The sequence below is a fragment of the Ascochyta rabiei genome, chromosome 20, assembly GCF_004011695.2.
Source record: "Ascochyta rabiei chromosome 20, complete sequence".
NCBI lineage: Eukaryota > Fungi > Ascomycota > Dothideomycetes > Pleosporales > Didymellaceae > Ascochyta > Ascochyta rabiei.
In genome coordinates this window covers 752,657-772,707 of record NC_082424.1, presented here as the reverse complement: position 1 = coordinate 772,707, position 20,051 = coordinate 752,657, and the positions used below count along the sequence as shown (strand labels likewise).

Genomic DNA, 20,051 nt, shown 5'->3' with positions numbered 1-20,051 from the left:
CCACAAACGTTGTACTCAGCTCTGGCACGGCGTTGCTTTGGCCTTGGCTGCCCGTTTGAAGAGACACAGACGGTGGGCCACTTCAACACGTGTGCAGCCTGCAGAGGACATGTTCGGTAGCTGCTGCTCCATGGGCTTGTACTGAACGCTTCACACCCATCTCGTCAACATGTCTCTTGCTCGTATCTCGCGGACATTGGTCGCTTTTGTGCGGGAGGCTGCCGCAGACTTGCGGGCCGCCGCGCATGCAGCTTGTTGCTGTTGCTGGACCTGATCGTATGCGGTTCGTTGCCGGACCTGGTCGTACGCAGCTGTTGCTTGATCGTATGCAGCTTGTTACTGGACCTGGTCGTACGCAGCTGTTGCTTGATCGTATACAGCTTGTTACTGGACCTGGTCGTACGCAGCTGTTGCTTGATCGTATACAGCTTGTTGCTGGACCTGGTCGTACGCAGCTGTTACTGGACCTGGTCGTACGCAGCTGTTGCTTGATCGTATGCAGCTTGTTGCTGGAGACCCTGGTCGTCCTGCCCACCCTTTGGATGAGGAAATGCAACACGGTGCTTCTCTCGGAACCGCGCTGATTGCTGATCAGCTGTTTCTGATTGATCATTGACTGATGAATCAGTGCACCTTCCCGGCCGAGGCCCAGTGTTGATATCTTGGAGATGTTGGAATCATCAGACAGCAGCAAGCCTTCGGCCATCACGCATGAATGCATACGCGTACCTCCTTGCACGCTCTCGCTCTCCCTCGTCGAGCGTGCAGCGCGCCCTAACCTCCCCAGCCACCCCTCCTGTAAACCATGGGCCGATCTGTGCCAGCACTCACCGAAAGTACCTCCTGACGCCATCTTGTATCTTGGGCAGCAACGACAGCACCGTCGCACGCGCAATATCCGAGTTGGCTGCACATTGTCATCAGCGTGCGTGAGCAGCCACCCTGTCCACCAACCCCGCGCGCGACACGTTTGCCAGGGCTGCAGCCGCGTGCTCGCTACCGCCTGCGATTCGCAGCGTTACGCTGGCCGCATAGTCGGCCAGGCTAAATGGAGGCGAGCGTGGATGTGCCTGTGAGCTGGCGACACGCCAACAAACCACGCTGAGGCGCCCGTCATCCCCGGCTTCATCTGCCACAGACGAACGAATGCCTGCGCGAGACGTCGCACAGTCACGATAGAGTGCGCCGTGGCTGGAACCATCTCGGCCTCCCTCGTCTGGTCTCGCTGTCTGCCCCTCCTCCTACTGGCTGTCTGTCACAATCTGCCAGACGCCTCACTCCTCGTGCCCCCGCCCCTGCTCCATCGTGAAGGCTGAATAAAGACTGCTCTTGTCCTACCGACCCTTTGGCTTCCATGTGGAGCTGTGGAGCGCACGAGCAAGGCTTCCCTTCCCGTCTCCGAAGCATTGATGATTCCTGACCGCCTCGTCCTTGGGTAGATCAAGTACTGCGCGCGCCGCCGTTGCACCACATCGTCCAGACGCCGCAGCACCACATCGTGCACGCCGCAGTACCACATTGTCCTGACGCCGCAGCACCGCATCGTCCCGACCCTGCAGCGCAACCGTCACCGCATCCAGCCGCCATGGGCGTCGGAGAAACCATCACCGTCATCAACAAGTCGGGCAAGGTCGTGAGCAGCGTGGGTGCACTACCTCGCCGATAAGATAGGAGCCCCACTAACGCCGCACAGAGCAAGCACATTGTCAGCGTCTTCAAGGAGGCCAAAGCCGCCTACCGCGAGCGCAAGGCCGAGATCAAGGCCGAGCGCGATGCTGCTGTGCGCGAGAAGCTGGCCTTGACCAAGGGCGTCGAGGCCCTGCGCATCGAAGACGACGTTCAGTCACGCGCATCCTCGCGCAGGTCCTCGCACTCCAAGGCCACTCACCGCTCCAAGTCACATCACCACACCTCTCCCCGCCCGGATGGCCGCCCGACATTAGAGCGTGGCTACACCGACAGCTTCTACGCAAACGACAGCCCGCGCAGCCGCCACCGCTTCGAGGATGACCTTGCTGGAGGTGCCCGCGAAGGCCACATGAAGGAGCTTGCTCGGCGGAACTCGGACCAGATCCCCTCCTCGCGGCGGCAGACCCAGCGCTCCCATTCGGAACCCTACATCGACATGGATCTAGCTTACGGCGACATCCCCCCACCACTGCCCGACAAGAAGTACGACGACGGCGACCTGAAAGAGAAGGCGTCCAAGATCACAATGCTCCTCGACGAGGCCAACTGCTTGCAGTACTCGGCAACCGCCATGATCGAGAACCTGCAGAAGAACCCGGATGCCCTCGCCGCCGTGTCGCTCACCCTCGCCGAGATCAGCGCCATTGTCAGCAAGATGGGCCCTGGCGTGCTCATGACCCTCAAGGGCAGCTTCCCTGCTGTTGCCGCCCTGCTCCTGAGCCCGCAGTTTATGATCGCCGGTGGTGTCGCCGTGGGCGTCACCATTGTCGCGCTCGGTGGCTACAAGATCATCAAGAGGATCCAGCAACAGAAGGACGAAGAGATGGCCATTGTGGGCGGCCCAGTCCAGATGCCCATCCCCATGCAGGCGCGCGCCGTGGAGGAGCCCTACCAGCTCGATGAGCTCGAGACCAAGGAGCTGAGCCGCATCGATCTCTGGCGTCGCGGCATTGCAGACGTCGAAGCCGCGAGTTCCGGCTGCAGCGTCGACGGCGAGTTCATCACACCAGGCGCCACACGCCAGCTTGTCGACGCCGGTGTACTCGACGAAGACGACATCAAGTCGCGCCGCAGCGCCAAGATCAGAGACGACAAGAGCGAGCGATCCAAATCGCACCGCGCACGCTCAGACGTACGCTCCGAGCGCAGCGCGCACACCAGCAAGACGTCCGACACGCGTCGCAGCAAGACAGTCAAAGAGGGCAGCAGCCGACGCAAGGAGAAGGAGCCGTCGTTGATGAAGACGCTCTTCCGCTCCAAGACGGCCGCCTACTGAGACATGCTCTACGACAAATCACGACATGCCACGACACATTTGAACCACACACTCGGCGACATACTCTACAACACTCGAATGACTTACTCTACAGCACTCGAATGACATACTCTACAACACACTCGAATGACTTACTCTACAACACTCGAATGACATACTCTACAACACTCGAATGAAATACTCTATAACACACTCAAACGACATACTCTACAACATACTCTGCAACATACTCTACAACATACTCTACAACATACTCTACAACATACTCTACAACATACTCTACAACATACTCTACAACATACTCAAACGACACACTCAAACGACACAACACGACCTCTCACGTCCCCCTATCTACTTGAAGCGTTCCGCAATCCTCATTCTACATACAGCATCATCTCATTTGTCCTTTGATATACCATAGACGACAGGACCCACCTCCAGCCGCTATCTTCGCATTGACGCATTTCCGTTCAGGGCATAATATCCGGCGTTGTGGGGTTGAATAGTTGTTTTCATCAACAATAGTACACTTTCTTTGATATCTCGCTGCCATGTATACACAACACAATACTACACAATACTACAACACTACACAACACTACACGATACTCCATCTTTTTTATCGCTGCTGCTAATCCTCGTGCCTGTAGTGTAGATGCTACTCCCTGCTAACCAAGCTACACAACCACAGTAGTGTGTGCGAATTAGCTTCGCAGCCAGTCAAGACAAAGAAGGATAATAAGAGTGAGGGTACACTAATCAGCTATTGAGTTTACGTGCTTACTTTACATGAAAGAGGAAGGAAAGGAATCTCTTCCTTGTCTCTTGTTGCATTGTATCGCATCCCCTGTTTTCCTTTTCCTTTTCCTTTTTTTTTTCTTCTTCTTTTTTCACGTCGCTCAAATGGGTGGGTAGCACAGTACATCCAAGACTACACTTACCGTCTGTCTACTGCACACCGCTACCAGCCCACTCTTACTTCCCCACTTTACTACAGAGCAGCTGCATTATGCAGAAGCAAAGCTAAAGGCTACTCTGTAATGTCTCAACTCAACACCCCTTTGCTTGCATCGAAACTGGTTGCTAGCTATTGCAAGGCTGTGCGGTAGTGGGTATGGCATCAGCGGTTGTTGCTGCTACTGCTGTTGCTTTCTGTAAACACCAATCTTGCATCGCTCACGTGACGCGGGAGGTGTGTCCCGATCGCGATCGAATGGAGGTCGTGTCCACGCAGGATGGTCGTCTTGCTGTAAGAGTCAAGTTTGCTTACCCGCGTCACAGAAGACGGTGTAGATGTGCGGGTTTTCGACTGATCGGCTGCTCGTTGGAGAGGCTTGGCCTGAGCGCAGATGTGGATGGAAAACCTTTGGCGCGTGTGGCGCGGGGAAACGCAGAGGTGCAGCGTTCTAAGAGCTTAGGGTGGTCGATTGGTTCGGGGTGGCGAGGTCGTTACAACAAGGTGGCATGTCTGTCGATACGCACGGTGAGAATTTGTTCCTGAGCTCTACGCAACACACGAAGGTCAGCAAACCATGATATCGCACCGTCGCTCTGCATTTCCTGCTGACGGCAGAGACCTTTTTCAACACTGCTATACTGCATCATCATGGTTTGGCTGTCATTAGGGCCGGGCGCCTTGCTGGACCCTGTATGATGGGAATACAGGATCCGCGCAGCGGCTGGACGTAAGGCGGGAGCCAGCAAGGACCCACGCTTAACAGTAGATTCTCAAAGAGATCCCCAAGACTGAGCATTGAAGCTTGGGAGTGAGGCCAAGATTGAGCTGTGGGCTGCAGGTGTAGTGGAGGACGAAGACGGAAGTCGGCATTGTGCAGTCTTGGGCTCAAGATTGGTCAAGACAGGAGGATTTGGGGATGAGAGCTTGTGTTGACGACATGCATCAGGAGCGCCGTCGATATCGATACTTATAGCTCACGTGATATGTTGTTTGTTGTGTATGTCTGTTGCCATGTGTGGTTGCAGTCTGGAGGCGTTGCGAGTTGGGAGTGTCGCTAGACAAGTCGAAGCTAAGACGGCTTAGGATTTAGCGTTCTTGACCAGCTTTTCGGTGCGCTCCATCACCGTTTGCGTGCTTTCACCAATCAACTACCCGTTCGCAGTAACAGCATTCCCCGGTGAGCCTGTAAGAGACAGTCAGCTTATCGTTGCACAATGCGAACCACATGTCCACCTCGATGCCGTGTAAGGGAAGGCTGCCTTGCTGGCGTGAACACCAAGGCGTCTCTAGCAAGGCAGCCTGCCAGAGACGCACACAGCTTATTCTAGGTCAGGCTCATAGCCAGTAACTAATGAGAACCACCCCTGCCCTCGTACAAGCTGTGTAAACAACCCAGCCTTGCCGCTGGAGAAATCATACTGAGTGCGCGGCAAAGATAACCACTCAGAGGATCGACCTGTCGACACACGTGTTCTTACAACTCTTCGATCCCACGCGGTTCGCTGCTCCCCGGTCGAGGCGTGCTGCATCAGATCCTGAGCAATGGCTTCGATGGCACTCGGCCCCACAGCTTGAGCTGAATGCGGAGATTGACACCAGCTTTGGTGGCTTTACAGGATCCAACACGCGCTCCGTCGGCGTAGACCGAGTTGAGTTCCTCTGGATCATGATGCGCCAAGTCAGACCATCGTCTACGTTGCGCTCATGGCGTGAAAATCATGGATCTACCTGCGCCTCCCTCGAGGAGGCCGCAACGCGTGGCGAAAACTCTCGTCATGATCGTTTGCGGCATTGCAAAGATTGATGGAGAGGTGCGGCGAGTGTGCCTGGTTGCATTGCTCTGTCCATAATCGACGAAACTTGCAGGTTACTTGCATGGCCATCAGGCGGGTACAGGCGCGCACGCCGACTGTTGTCCCTGTTCAGAACCATTACCACGGGATGTTCTGGCGATGAATCCTGGGCTGATGATATCCATGTCCCCCCTGACGCCAGGATCTAGTACCAGAGATATCGAATTCAACACGCTCTTGTGCCCTATCCGTGCTGCGGATCTGCGATGGGGACCAGGTGGGCGGATACATGGCTGCTGTTGGTTGATCTGACACCTCGGTAGGACTGGCAGCAAAGTCAGCGTCGGCGAGTCCCGTGGCAATTCAATGTGGCCACGAGGGTCGCATTGAATTTTTTCTTGACGGCGCATTTCTCATTCGCTTCTTCCAATACTGCGGATGCTGTCCGCAGCTCATCGCAAATCGATCCTGGTGCGCCAAGGCCTGATGTTAGCGCTGCAACGCGCTTCTGGAAGGTAAAACAAAGCAATCACAAAACCGGGGCACAGCAAGCCGTTGCGAGCACGCTGCGTGGAGGGGAACGATGAGTTGAAGTAGGACTTGAGCCCACGTGGGTGAGCTGATTGGTCGTCGACATCGGGCATCGCCAAGTCTGCTAATTCCTTCTCCAACGCCTCTTCGCTGGGCGCCGAGCCTCAGCTTCGGTCCAAGTGCCTGATTTCGAGCTCGAGATGCTCAAGATTCCACTCCGAAGCTTGACACCTCGACGCTAGTGCCTGTGGAGTAGGCTGTCTCTGTGCCAAGGCGCAGCGATCCCGAGCGGACAGCCCCCGCCAATGAGAACATACTGCGTAAGAACGTGTGCGCTCTTTCACTCTCCAGGCTCGCACTGTGACTGGCCGAGCGTGTGCAAACAGCAGACACGGCGGATTGACTGCTGATGGCTGCTCCAAAATGCGTCTCTAGCCCGTGTTCCGACCAGGGCTGGATCACTAGGGTATTGCAGCAGGCGGTACCACGAGCAGCGCCTACACGAGCAGCCTAAGCCGCAGCAGAGACATTGCCTGCATATATAGAGTCTCACAGACTCCCCTGGTTCACTTCTCCAGCCAGCAGTCTTCACTCCAGCTCAGTACTACAGCACACACCTGCGTGCCTGCAGACACTCACCGTCACCATGCCGCGCCTCACACAGTACAACTATGTCTTCGCCATCGGCACCTTCTTTGCCCTGCTCGATGCCTACAACAACGGTGCTAGTAAGTAGTCTCGCCAACGCCTACCACGCCAGCAGTGACTGACTCCCACTCCAGACGATGTTGCCAACGCTTGGGCTACTTCGGTCTCGTCCCGCTCCGTCACCTACCGCCAGGCCATGATCCTGGGTACCATCTTCGAGATGGTTGGCGCCATCACGGTTGGTGCCCGTACTGCTGAGACCATCAAGAACGGAATCATCCCTCCCGATGCCTTCAAGGGTGACGCCGGTGTTCAGATGCTTGCCTTTACTTGCGCTCTGGCCGGTGCCTCTATCTGGGTCATGTGGTGCACAAGGCACTCCGCTCACGTCTCGTCCTCGTACTCGCTCATCTCATCCGTTGCTGGTGTCGGTGTTGCCGTCGCTGGTGCTAGTAAGGTCCAGTGGGGATGGAACAAGGGCAAGGGTCTTGGTGCTATCTTCGCTGGTCTTGGAATGGCTCCTGCTGCCTCCGCCTGCTTTGGTGCCATCATCTTCATGCTCATCAAGACGACTGTTCACCTCCGCAAGAACCCCGTGCCCTGGGCTATCTGGACCGCGCCCTTCTTCTTCCTCATCGCCGGTACCGTCTGCACCCTCTCGATCGTCTACAAGGGATCTCCCAACCTCGGTCTTAACAAGAAGCCTGCGTGGTATGTCGCTACCGTCACTGTCAGCTGCGGTGTTGGCCTCGCCCTTCTTTCCTTCCTCATCTTCGTCCCCTACCTCCACGCCCGCGTCGTCAAGAGGGATCACACCGTCCGCTGGTACCACATGTTCATGGGCCCTCTCCTTTTCCGCCGCCCCTCCCCTGAGGGTGCCGAGGCTGCTCGCGTCCCCGACTACGCTGTTGTCCAGCACCACGACGAAGAGGTCAAGCCTGAGCTCAAGAAGTCCGACAGCTCCTCCGACGAAATCACTCCTGCCGACCATGAGAAGGGTCTTGTTGTCACCGAGGACCGTCAGCTCAGTTACAAGGAGCTTATGCAGCAGGGTCAGGACCGCTTCCACGCCAGGCTCAGGACCAAGAGCGGCCTTCTCGGCTGGGCTATGCGCTACCTCCACCAGAACCAGATCGAGACTGGTGAGATCTACGAGAAGAAGAACATGATCATCACTCTCAAGCGCATTCCTGCCATGATCGTTGTTGGTGCTCTCTACGGTGCCAACTACGACATCCACGCAGCCCAGACTGGTATCCACGGTACTCCTGAGGGCAGGCGCATGGAGCGTGTCTACTCCCACGCCCCCAAGTACGCCAACGAGGTCGAGCACACATACTCGTTCGTCCAAGTTCTTACTGCTTGCACTGCTTCCTTCGCTCACGGCGCCAACGATATCGGTAACGCTGTCGGTCCGTGGGCTGTCATCTACTCTGCCTGGAACACTGGTAGCGCCTCCAAGTCCAAGGCCCCTGTCCCTATCTGGCAGCTTGCTGTTCTCTCCGCCACTTTGTCTCTGGGTCTCGTCACTTACGGATACAACATCATGAAGGTCATGGGTAACAAGATCACCTACCACTCGCCTAGCAGAGGTTGCTCCATGGAGATGGGCGCCGCGCTTACCGTCCTCATCTTCTCGCAATACTCCCTCCCCGTCTCGACATCCATGTGCATCACCGGTGCTACTGTCGGTGTCGGTCTCTGCAACGGTACCATCAAGGCTGTCAACTGGCAGCGAGTTGGTCTCCTTGTTTTCTCGTGGATCATGACTATCCCTATTGCTGGCACCATCGGTGGCCTGGCCATGGGTATTGTCCTCAACGCCCCTCACTTCAAGTAAGCGTTTGGTCTTCTGCAGTTCCAAAATTGTCTACTGGTTTACGAATACCCTCTTTCTTTCAGCGATACTCGCTCGTTTTGCGGCATGATATAGATTTCTTCCCTGTAGTGATACAAGCGTGGCGAGTAGCAATTAGCGGTCTGATGTGCTAAATACATGATGTTCTCTACACCTTTCTCCATCCTCATGGATTTTTATGTGATTGATGCCCTCTTCAACCTCCAGTCACATTACGATAAACACTACTCTTACATTGACTGAAAGTCCGATTGCAGAAGTTCACGTGGAAATTTCCTGTACACTTTCAACCCGTCATCACAATATCAGGTTTGCTACAGTTTTGTCCGAACCGTTGCAACAAACGAGTCACTTCGTGTGTACTGGAAACTGCTACACCCTGTACAGTGATGCAACCTCAGATCTCCTTCCCATGTGGTTGGATTTCTACCTGTCAACTCGCATATCTTCTTTCCTGACATCAGAACGTGTACAGTGATTGGGTGGCTTGAGGTGATATGGGTTGTATCCACACTACCCACAGAACGAGTCGATCAGACTTGGCTGACGCTGAAGTGAGCCTCTTTGAACGCGGGTCATCGCATCTGTGGAGGCGCAAGATGAAGCGATGATCGTTGAACTGCGAAGACCGATATGCCCGATCGTAGAATCGGCTTGAGAGGACTACACCTGCTGCACCCGCCTAGCTGCGACGAAGCTTGCAACGCAGTTCGCAAGAGCGAACAGATTCAGTCAAACTTTAAACGCTATCATGCCTTTCTCTAAACCCAGCTATTCAGCTGCGCTCGGCCACTGAGACCTCCGCTCCACCACCGTCACTCTGTCTTGGCGCACTTCATCCATCGCAGATCACTCCACACGCATCGATCCGCTATAGATCCTTCAAGCCTCATGCGCTCCACGGCCACTACTGCAACACACCATCACTTGGCCCCACCAGCGTCAAGCAAAACGCAAGACATCGGCATTGCTGGGCGTATGAAGCGTTGCGAAGATCTTGGGCGAGAGCTTGACGTCGCGGTGACCGTACCATTGTGGAGCGAAAACAAGAAAAAGAGTGTGTAATTGGTGAGGCGTGGCGTGGCATGGTGCCGGTTTCCCGCAGGATCAGGGTGAGCGAGTGAGAGGGGGCACGTGGGCTTGGCGGAGAGAGTAGCTGGGACAGGCGAGAAAGGGACTCTTGTGATGTAGAGAAATACCTTCTTGAGCAAGAAAAGGGTTTATCGCAGTGATGTCTGTTGCGATTCGGTACGTGCTGGAAGGGCTTCGGTAGACATTTTCCGTCATCTGCTCACTCTACGATCCAAGACGGCTTCAGGTTCGTCGTGGATTTCGATCAGTGAATAAACGACGGACTAAAACACTACCGATGTACTTGATGACCTCTTGTCGGCGTTTCAACTTCTATACATGGGTCTCATCAAGACGGGCGTCGTGAAAGAGCAGCACATCGACCCTGGGGTTCAGCACCATGAGCAAGTTATCAAAGTGTAGATCGGACAGTGAGAGGAATGGGAGGCAGTCTCAGGGATCTATTATGTCTACAAAGTGTTCTAACGAAGAGGTGACGACACCTTTGCAGTGATTAGTGCATGATCTTGATGGTGATCAAGCGGCTCACAATGTATGCTTTAACATTACCCAAGCTTGCGTTGTAATTCGCTAGAGTGAGTCTCCCTTGAAGCTGGCCTGATCAAATGCTGCTTTCATGAAGCTGTCTTCTTTATCATGGTTTCGCTGTAACTGCAGCTCAAACATCAGTATCGGAGGATTGCGGATGAACTTTTGGACCTGCAATCAGCTACTCACTCCTAGGTTGAGAATGAAATGCTATCGTTCCAGGAAGTGACCTCGATAGGACTGACGTGTTCAAAATCAGAGAAACGCAATCCTCACAGGCGTGACAGGACTGTTCCAGAATCGTTGATAAACCACAGAGGAAAGTTCTCAAACGTCGTTGTGAGCTCGATACAGAACAAAGAAACAATAACGACGGCTCTGGTCATCCAACACCAAACGCCGCGCAGCCTTGGTGACTGCCCTCCACATCATTCGAGATCATCGCAACGTCAACATTCTCGGTTGAGCCGCGCTGGATGGTGAGCGGTGATGTCTGTTCATTCTGGTTCCTGAGGTGTTGATACGCCTGGAGGCCGCCGTACCACGCTTTCTCACTAATGACGTTGCGGGCTGGAGCTTGAAAACCACCAAGGCTCCGCTGATGTTCCTGAGGTCGAACTCAACACAGCCAATGCCTTGATTTGGACTTGGAGGGGACATACTGACAGCTGGTATCTGTATCAGACGAGGTCCGACGGGTCGAGAGAGCTAAGGGGACGAGTGAACGGAGAGAAGTATCCAGCCGGTAGAGTCTTAGGTGGGCCGATAACAACTTGGCCAGAGCCTTAACGCCAGAGGGCATAGCAAAGTGCGCTGCCGCCCAATCGAGCGTTTCGTGAGCTCCTTCTGCGAGCGATTCCAGTTCCGCGTCGCATGCTTTTCCTGACGGTTGTCTTCGGCCTTGCCAGCAGTTTCTGCCTCCTTTTAGCGCTGCGCGCGCGTCTTGAGCTGCACTTGCTGCTGTATTGGGTTCTTTACCGTTGAGATTTGATTAAGTAGGATCTTGATGTCGGCTTTGTCGATGGTGAATACCCGTTGGGACCTTTACTGATGATGTTTGATTATGTGAGTGAAAGACTTTAGACAAGGGTGTGTTTATAGTAGTAGCAGTTGGAGATGAATCACCATCTACAGTATCAGCCTGACGAGCAGAGCACTCAAAAACTTTCTCGCAAGAAGAAGATACAAGACCGCTTCCACCAAACATGAACATGGTTAGCACATGCAACAACATTCGGACAATGCACATAGTCAAAGCAAGCGTTGGAGGTTGGAGCATGGTTAGTACGTCAGCGGTGAACGTAAGCATAAACTACACTTCTGGAGCGCTTTGAGCACTTCCAGAGACTGAAATAATCAGTGCGTTGTATCATTGGAATCCTGCATGTACACGCTGCGGAAACTGCTCTGAGAGTGATTAGGGATCTGAAGGCCGAATGTCTTTGCCAGTCCATGCAATAATGCCCGATCACGAACAGAACAAAGCCTGTGGTATCCTTATCTGTCTCTGAGCTGATGTCGTGGACGTAGTCAACTGAAAGTGCGAATATCGTTACCATGCCTAACAGTAGATCAGCGACTTGTATAACACGATTCTCAGCCCTACCGGTATCTCCAAAAGTGAGATATGTATTGGGTCTAGTAATTCTTTGACTTGACATAAGGCGAAACTGGACATGAAGTGCTGAGGAGGAGGAGGAGGAGGAGGAGGAGGAGGAGGAGTCACAGAACCTTGCTTGCTTGTGCGAGGATAAAATTGACTGTGCACAGGAAAGTGAGCAAACGGAGAGTGATTGAAGTATCATGCGCAAGACATACTAATAGCCCTCACCTGTAAGACTTAAAGGCTGCATAAGGGCCGGGCGTCATCTCTATGGCCTTGTTACTATGAATGTATTGGAGATGTGGAGCGTAGAAATGCGGGCATGATGATGGAAGGTGCCTTCGCCTGTCCCAAACAGCAGAACCTGCACATAGTGATAACAATCACGGGATTTCATGCTACCCTGAGGCTAATAACACAAAAATCAAGAGCCGTCGTAGCAACCATAGTGTTCGAGTTTGTTGCAAAAAGATGCCAGAGGGACTAGTGCAGCGAGCTCGAAGATACTCACAGAAAAAAAGGGGAATTTCAAAAGGCTCAAAAGATGCAGAAGTAAAAAGATATTAACCCTCTGTGAAGTGAACGTGGTCAGGTTGGGCAGCTCCTGCCGACGTACATGGTAGCTAGCGCTGACGCTTGGACCACTGACACGTCGATCAATCAGGTTGTTGGACGAAAACCGCAACGCGTCTCGCCCACGCACACATAAACATTCATGTGCTGTTTGGATCTGTCCCTTCTCACTAATCTTACAGCAGATCGTTATGTCTGCACAAGCAGAACCAGTCCATTGTGGCCTGGCGAGCGCATTCTGCCTGGATCTACACCCCACCCTCAATTCCCATGACAACAATGAAGCACGCAGCGCTGATAACATTGCAGAAAAACAACATATCGTGGCGGTCAAGACGTGGGCCACAGCTGTGCATGCCATGCGTTTGGCAATCGCTCACTTCCCGCAACCATGTCGCAGCATGCAATCTTCGGTCGGTTGCAACATTTCGAAGCTATGGGCCACTGCTCCACGACTTAACCAGAGCTCCACGACACCTTGACTATCCGACGGCTGCACGAGTATCAAGTCGATTCACAGGGTACAAACTTTGTTGTGTAACAAGCTATCACAAGAGCACAGGAGCACAACGGTTGTACTGTCGGACAGATGCACGCGATACATGAAATACGCAAAATCGCCACTACAGCTGCTCCACTTCTTCCTGCACCATGCAAGTGCCCGAGCGGCTACGGTCTGGGGCAAGGCTCTCGAGGCTCTGCAAGGGTTGGCATTCCTTCCCCCACTGTCCGTGTACTGTTCTAGGCCCTACTTGTGGCGGCTTGCCTCATTCGACGGTATGTTGTTTCGACTACCTTCTCCGCCGCCAACGAAATGCGGAGACAGATGTTCTTGTCAAGAGCAAATTTACCGAGTCATGCCTGGCAAGAAGACGTACCCCCGATACAAGCAGATAAGGGCACATCGGATATTTCCTACCACAGAGCCAACGATGGAGGATTTACGCAAGGCGCGAGTACGTAATTGCTATGTTTGAAGACCTTGCTATCGAGTTCTGTTATGCCAGATTCAGCAAGAGTAACCCAGACGCCAGGCCAATAGTCAGGCACGTATGAAGGAAGGCCGAGAAACTGTACTCGCTTTGCAACCCAGTGTCAGATTTTCGGCACGGCTCGTATTTAGGTTACCCCGCGAGGGACGACACACTCACGATCACAGCCTGGAGCCGGCAACGCGACGATCCCAGTTACTTGGGTCTGCGGAAAGTGGGACTTGACCTGTGGCAAAATCTGCGCCAGCGGAGAAGCTGGTCTTCAAGCGACGATGAGCCCCACATTTGGCAACCTCGTTCCGACATGGTGCAGTGCGGGCGCAACGTTCGCCGCTAGGTATGATGTCCAGGGTACCTTGATCGATCAGTGCGTTCCAGATTATTCAACACCACGACTTCAGTTGCTTAGGTGAGACGTTGAAAGGATCCAGACGCATCAGCTACTCCAGCCGCGTGGGGTACGATTTAAGGCATTCCATAGCGACAAGGACATTCCGCAATCGGTAGATACGACTTTGATCTAACGCAGATTCTGAGGCGTGCGTTGAGACGTGTTCCTGCTTGTATCACCTGCTTGGCATCGATGTACTCCCTTCGGCAACTTTCAACAGCAAGGGCATCTGAATACTGTGCCAACAGAATGGCGCCATAAGTGACCTGATGTTCGACAATCCCTCTCCGGGAACCTTCCAACAAACCTACGGACACCGCTCGAATCGAACTGTGATGTGCTCTGCGCTGCAACACACATACATCCGTGCGTTTTAGCCTTTTCTCGAAAATTCTTATCATGGATCCAGCCCCCACGGCTCCGCTGCCGGCTGCGGGCAAGATTAACCATGCATGGTAGCGATGTTCCTGAGTGGAGCTAACCGCCACGCGCCAGGAGCCTCTACCTTGCTCGGCGAGACTGTCCGATTGCTGTCAAATGCCTCGTCGCCCAATGAAATTCCCACGATAACATACTATCGACGGATTCCTTTCGAGGCTGAAATTTTTTGAACCTTCCCTTGCATGGGGTTAGATTTGCGCGACGGATACGCCTCCCAGTTCCCCACCCAAACTGTATGCACCGGGGTACCGGCCTGCTCAGTGTGGCGGCGCTGTGATGCTTGCGCTATGGACGTTCTACGACTCCAGACCCGCAGAGGCCTTCGGCCCCTTTCTTGAACGGACAGAGCTCGGAGGGAGGAGTCGTCATCTCTGGAAAAAGCACCAGCTGAAATGAGAGATTGGTAATGAATTTGTCCTCCACGTGGGTGAAATTGGGTCGGAGTACCACCGTTGTGCGTTCACAACTGGCTTCTGGTCCAAATTTAGCTGATCTGAACCATGGAAACAGGTCACCTGGGCCTGCCCCTATATCCAAACTTCCGAATTTGTTGACCGCCAGTCTGGTCGCCATTGCCAAGCACCTTCTGTGTCGGCGAAAATTGTCAATGCGAAACTAAAGCCACCCGTGTTCCAGGTCTTCTCCACACGTTCCGTCAAAATACATCATACCTTGGTCAACCATCCACAACCGCACACCGGACCCACTAGGGCCCCTCAGAAAAAGACAAAACCTGAGCAGACCCGTCGACTTTAGAGCGGTCAACGTATAATCTTTTCACCATGGCTCCTCTCAATCTCACAAAGCAGGCAAAATTTGCCGTCGCCTTTGCACAGAAGCAATCTACTTCAAGCCTGCGATCCTCCCTCAGACCTTTTCCCCGATCCATTGCAGCACGCTCACACTCTACAAACACAACATCCGCAGCCCAAGTCTCTGCCGCACAGAACACACAGTCAAAGCAGCACACTGCCACACCAGCAATTTCTCAATCCCGCAACTACTCTCAAGCTGCTGCTGCCATGCCTCACACCACAGAGACACAGTCGCTCAGGCTGAACAACGCCAACCTGTCCGAGTTGCAGAACGCAACCGTGCCCACCTATGACCGCACCAATGTCAAGCACGGAATCGTCCACGTTGGTGTCGGTGGTTTCCACCGAGCCCATCTGGCAGTTTACGTCGACAGCCTTCTTGAGCAGCTCCGTCTCAAGGACTGGGCAATCTGCGGTGTCGGTCTCCAGCCTTTCGATGCCGAGATGAGGAACGCTCTGGCTCCCCAGGACAACCTCTACACCGTCATTGAGCGCTCCGCACCCGGCAGCAAGGCTCGCGTCATCGGCAGTATCACAGACTACCTCTTTGCTCCCGACAACGCGGAGGCTGTCATCGCCAAGATGGCTCACGAGGACACCCACATTGTCTCCATGACCATTACAGAGAGCGGTTACTTCTACAACGAGAACACTCACGAGTTGGAAACTGAGCACCCCGACATCGCAGCCGACCTGGCTGGCGCGTCCCCTCCTCGCACCTTCTTCGGTTTCGTTTACGCTGCGCTGGCGCGTCGTTACGAAGCTGGACTGAAGCCCTTCACAGTCCTGTCTTGCGACAACATGCAGAAGAACGGCCACATCACCCGCGACATGCTTCTCACTTTCGCTAAGCACCGCGATCCCGATGTCGCCGCATGGCTTGCTCAGAACGGTGCTTTCCCCAACTCCATGGTCGACCGCATCACCCCTAGGACTGTTGAGGAGGATGTCCACAACCTCCGCGACGAGTTCGGTGTGGAGGACGCGTGGCCTGTCGTCACTGAGCCTTTCATGCAGTGGGTTGTTGAGGACAAGTTCGCCGACGGCCGCCCAGCCTTCGAGAAGGTTGGCGTCCAGGTTGTCAAGGATGTCAAGGACGTTGAACAGTTCGAACTTATCAAGCTCCGCCTGCTCAACGCCTCTCACTCCGCTATGGGATACGCAGGATACCTCGGCGGATTCCAGTACATCCACGAGACGATTGGCCATCCCATCTTCGGCAAGTACATTTTCAACATGATGAACGAGGAGGTTAAGCCTCTGCTTCCCACAATCCCCGGCGTCGACGTCGACCAGTACATCCAGACCCTGATCGGCCGCTTCTCCAACCCCACTCTCAAGGATGAGATCACCCGCATTTGCCTGGGTGGTTCCGGCAAGCTGCCTCAGTTCATCATGCCCTCGATTGCCGAGCAGATCATTGCTGGAGGGCCCCTTCGCCGCCTTACACTCTGCGCTGCCGCCTGGTTCCGCTACCTTCGCGGCGTTGACGAGCAGGGCAAAGATTTCAGCCTCTCGTTCGACCCCAGGAACGACGAGCTGCAGGCTATTGCCCGTGGCGAAGGCAACCCAATGAAGCTGCTCAGCATCGGCGACCTCTTTGGTGACGATCTCCGCAACGACAAGCGCTTTGTTGAAGAGCTCACCAACGCGTACAACAGCCTTGAGCGCGAGGGTGCTATGAAGACCCTCGAGAAGACCGCATAAATGTTTCGTTAGCGATTGAGCGATTGAGGTTTGGATAACCTATACTTGGGAGAGATATACCACCTAATATTCAGATACGAGGCATAGACGGCGACAGGCGTTTGGAAAAGTCATGAACTTTAGCGATAGAAAGCGTTGCATCACGCTAGATTTTCACAATTTCACACATTTACAACTGTTCAAACAATGTCTTCACCCTCCCTTTGCGTCCAATACTCACACCGTCGACATCTTACTAGGGCTCCCTCAAAGACCCTGAAACGCTCAAGAAACGAAAAAGTGCAAGATTTTCGCGACGTCATGGTGTTCATCCTTATCTCATACTAGCCCCACTTGCATCCACTACGTCCGTCATACTTCGCCTCAACAACACGAAGATCCACGCAAGCGCATCAGCGTGCTTAAGCGATCTGTCAAACACAACACAAACCGAAGTCCTTGGCTGAGGCATCCATGAAGCACGTCGCAAGCATTACCTTCTTGTCGTGGAACCGGCAGGGATCCCGATACAGAACCTTTCATGGTTATCCTTGCATGACTCCGCTGCTCTCCGAGAGGGTCAAACACCACTTCGCGTAAAGTAGGCCGTGATACTCGGCGGAGCAACAACAAGCCCGACGCGCACGAGTGTACGATATCATAGTCGTTGAGTGTGTAGCTGGCGTAACTCCGTTAAAGCCGAGTCGGTGGTTTGGGGTAGATGGGCCTCCACCTCGAGTACGACGCAAGTTTAGTGTGTTACCACATTGGGAAAATGTGTAAAGATGCTCGTGATGGAAGATGGAAGCCATAAAAGTGAACGATGTAAAGAAGTCAGTAGAGGCTACACAGTGACAAAGCATCTCACAGTATCTCACCAAAGTTCCATCTACACCATGTCTTCAGAGCAAGTACAGTACATCCGCAAAGTCGCGCTCATCGGCGTACCCACCCTTCTCCTACCTCCGCATTCTGTATTACCACGAAGGAGCAGCGAGGTGCTAGGGCGCCAAAACCTTTGCGAAAACGAGGGCTCCGAATGCTGAAGGATGGTCCAGAACAGAGACAGTGACGTTGAACATCGTGTTGCGAGAATCAATACGCGATAGGGGCACAGATCTTGGTGTGCATCGATGCAGTGTTGACGAAGATGGACGGAAGCTGTGTGAAGGAGAAAGAGCGGCTGACTAACCGACCAACCGCATCCTATCAGGGGCCGCTGCATAATCCCCGGCCTTCTCTACAACCAACCGCACTTCACCAAGACACGCTTTCTCCCTCTTTTGACTTTTACATTCCGGCGCGCGAGTGGCGTTTACTTGTACCGCAGCAACACGCAACGAGCTTAGGTTTCTGTTCTGGAAGAAGCTGCTCTACGACCAGGAAGTGCCTGCAGCAGACGTCAATCTTGATAAACAGTCCAGACCGCCAGCCATCGTCAGTACCGACTCGATTCAGCGGGGAAAAGACATGCGCCTCCCCAAGCTTCCCTGCACCCACAGCGTCAACCCCGGAAAATCTTTGCGGGGTCCGTCTTGGAAGCAGCCACGATAAATTGCTTCGATTTGTCTTGTATAGTGTTGTTGACCAGTCTGCGACGTTCTCTTCTCTTGGCCTACGCTTTGCTGGCCAATTATGCGTTGAGTGTTGATTGCACTTTTGCCCGAATCGGCCAGCCGCATTGTCAGATCCGATCAGGGTCGCAGTGCTCCTCTCTAAATCTGGGGTTGACAGATCCTAGCTTCGTACTGTATAATCTCTCTATTGGAGGAATATCACAATGCATGCAGAGCGCCGGCCGACAATTGTTTTGACTTGTACGAGTTCCACGACACTGAGACGCAATGTAGGTTTGCCCCATGGGGCAATTGCAAGTAACATCGAAGGCCCCCATTGGAGGAACTGAGGCAATATCGAAGACCGCATCGGTTCCACGAATGGCAAGCTGGATCTCCATGACTCCATCAGATACTAGCCAGGTGAACGATATCATGAGTGTGTAGATGTATTATGGTGAATGGTATATATATTACTACCAGGCAACACTGAGATCCTTTACATGGTCAACCTCACTACCGTCCCACCTCAAGCCAGTCCATCTTTGCAATGAAGGCCACACTCGCAGCCGTTGCTCTTTTTCTAGGCACCGCGCTTGCGGCCCCAACTGCAACAGCTTTCCCCACGCCTGCTTCATCAACCGGCCTCCCAGCCGCGAAGCTCATCCCTGCCGGCACCGTCTTTGACGGCAAGATGGTACGCTACAGCCGCTCTCCAGACACGTGCCAGGACCAGACGGAAACCGACGAAGCAGCCGCCATGTTCATCGCCGAAGACGGGGCCACGATCAAGAACGTAATCCTGTCCAAGGCGCAAGCCGAAGGCATCCACTGCCGCGGCGCCTGCACGCTCGAAAACGTATGGTGGGAGGACGTGTGCGAAGACGCGGCGACATTCAAGCAGCCCGCAGGGAAGACATCGCGCGTCATCGGCGGAGGAGCAAAGGGTACGTTACCGAGCCAGGCCAGGCAAACAGCCCCAAAACGACTAACCGCGGCCTAGGCGCCGCCGACAAGATCTTCCAGTTCAACGGTCGTGGCACCGTCAGCATCAAGGACTTCTACGCTGAAGACTACGGTAAGCTGATCCGCAGCTGCGGCGACTGCACCGCAAATGGCGGCCCGCGCAACATCATCCTCGAGGGCGTGACGGCAAGGGACGGCGGCGTGCTGTGCGGCATCAATACCAACTTTGGCGATACTTGCAAGATCATCGACTCGTGCCAGAGCAACAACAAGAGCTGCGATCGCTACAAGGGCGTCGTCAAGGGCAGTGGCAGCTCGACCAAGCTTGGTTCGGGGCCGGATGGAACGCTCTGCACGACCAGCGGGTTCACGAAGAGCTGCTAGGTGGCGCGCCGAGGGGAGTGTTGCGGTGATGGATTTGCAAGGTGTCTGGTGTGTATATAGCCGCCGTTTGCTACGGTTGAAGCACCTGTATATATTGAATTCGGCTTCCACCCACAGTTCCCATGTACAAGGTCTTCCTGCCTTGCCTGCCTTGGTGACATGCGGCAACACAATAGCTTCGTTCCGACTTCACAAGCCCACGTCGCAGTCGAAGTGTGAGATTTCACCACTCTTGTCGTGGTGTACGTTCCACAGGACTAACATCTTATCC

The 20,051-nt window shown here is 54.0% G+C and overlaps 4 protein-coding genes across 4 annotated transcripts, besides 4 other annotated features; all 4 read left to right on the top strand.

The window, feature by feature from the left end:
- Positions 1-1,585: 1,585 nt before the first annotated feature.
- On the top strand, positions 1,586-2,965 carry EKO05_0010729 (uncharacterized protein; the record flags this gene model as incomplete). Its single annotated transcript, XM_038943562.1, has 2 exons — positions 1,586-1,642; positions 1,694-2,965. The coding sequence occupies 2 exons, from the start codon at positions 1,586-1,588 to the stop codon at positions 2,963-2,965; spliced, it is 1,329 nt and encodes a 442-aa protein (XP_038793672.1).
- Positions 2,802-2,844: a tandem repeat.
- An 850-nt stretch (positions 2,966-3,815) lies between the features above and the next one.
- Positions 3,816-3,855: a tandem repeat.
- A 3,038-nt stretch (positions 3,856-6,893) lies between these two features.
- EKO05_0010728 (uncharacterized protein) lies at positions 6,894-8,735 on the top strand (the record flags this gene model as incomplete). The annotated part of the gene is made up of 2 exons (XM_038943506.1): positions 6,894-6,975; positions 7,030-8,735. 2 exons carry the CDS (start codon positions 6,894-6,896, stop codon positions 8,733-8,735), a joined length of 1,788 nt encoding a protein of 595 aa, XP_038793671.1.
- Positions 7,280-7,315: a tandem repeat.
- Positions 8,736-12,059: 3,324 nt separating the features above from the next.
- Positions 12,060-12,095: a tandem repeat.
- Positions 12,096-15,155: 3,060 nt separating this feature from the next.
- On the top strand, positions 15,156-16,895 carry EKO05_0010727 (Mannitol 2-dehydrogenase; the record flags this gene model as incomplete). Its single annotated transcript, XM_038947298.1, has 1 exon — positions 15,156-16,895. One exon carries the CDS (start codon positions 15,156-15,158, stop codon positions 16,893-16,895), a length of 1,740 nt encoding a protein of 579 aa, XP_038793670.1.
- A 2,085-nt stretch (positions 16,896-18,980) lies between these two features.
- Positions 18,981-19,780, top strand: EKO05_0010726 (uncharacterized protein; the record flags this gene model as incomplete). Its single annotated transcript, XM_038943549.1, has 2 exons — positions 18,981-19,377; positions 19,434-19,780. The coding sequence occupies 2 exons, from the start codon at positions 18,981-18,983 to the stop codon at positions 19,778-19,780; spliced, it is 744 nt and encodes a 247-aa protein (XP_038793669.1).
- Positions 19,781-20,051: the final 271 nt, after the last annotated feature.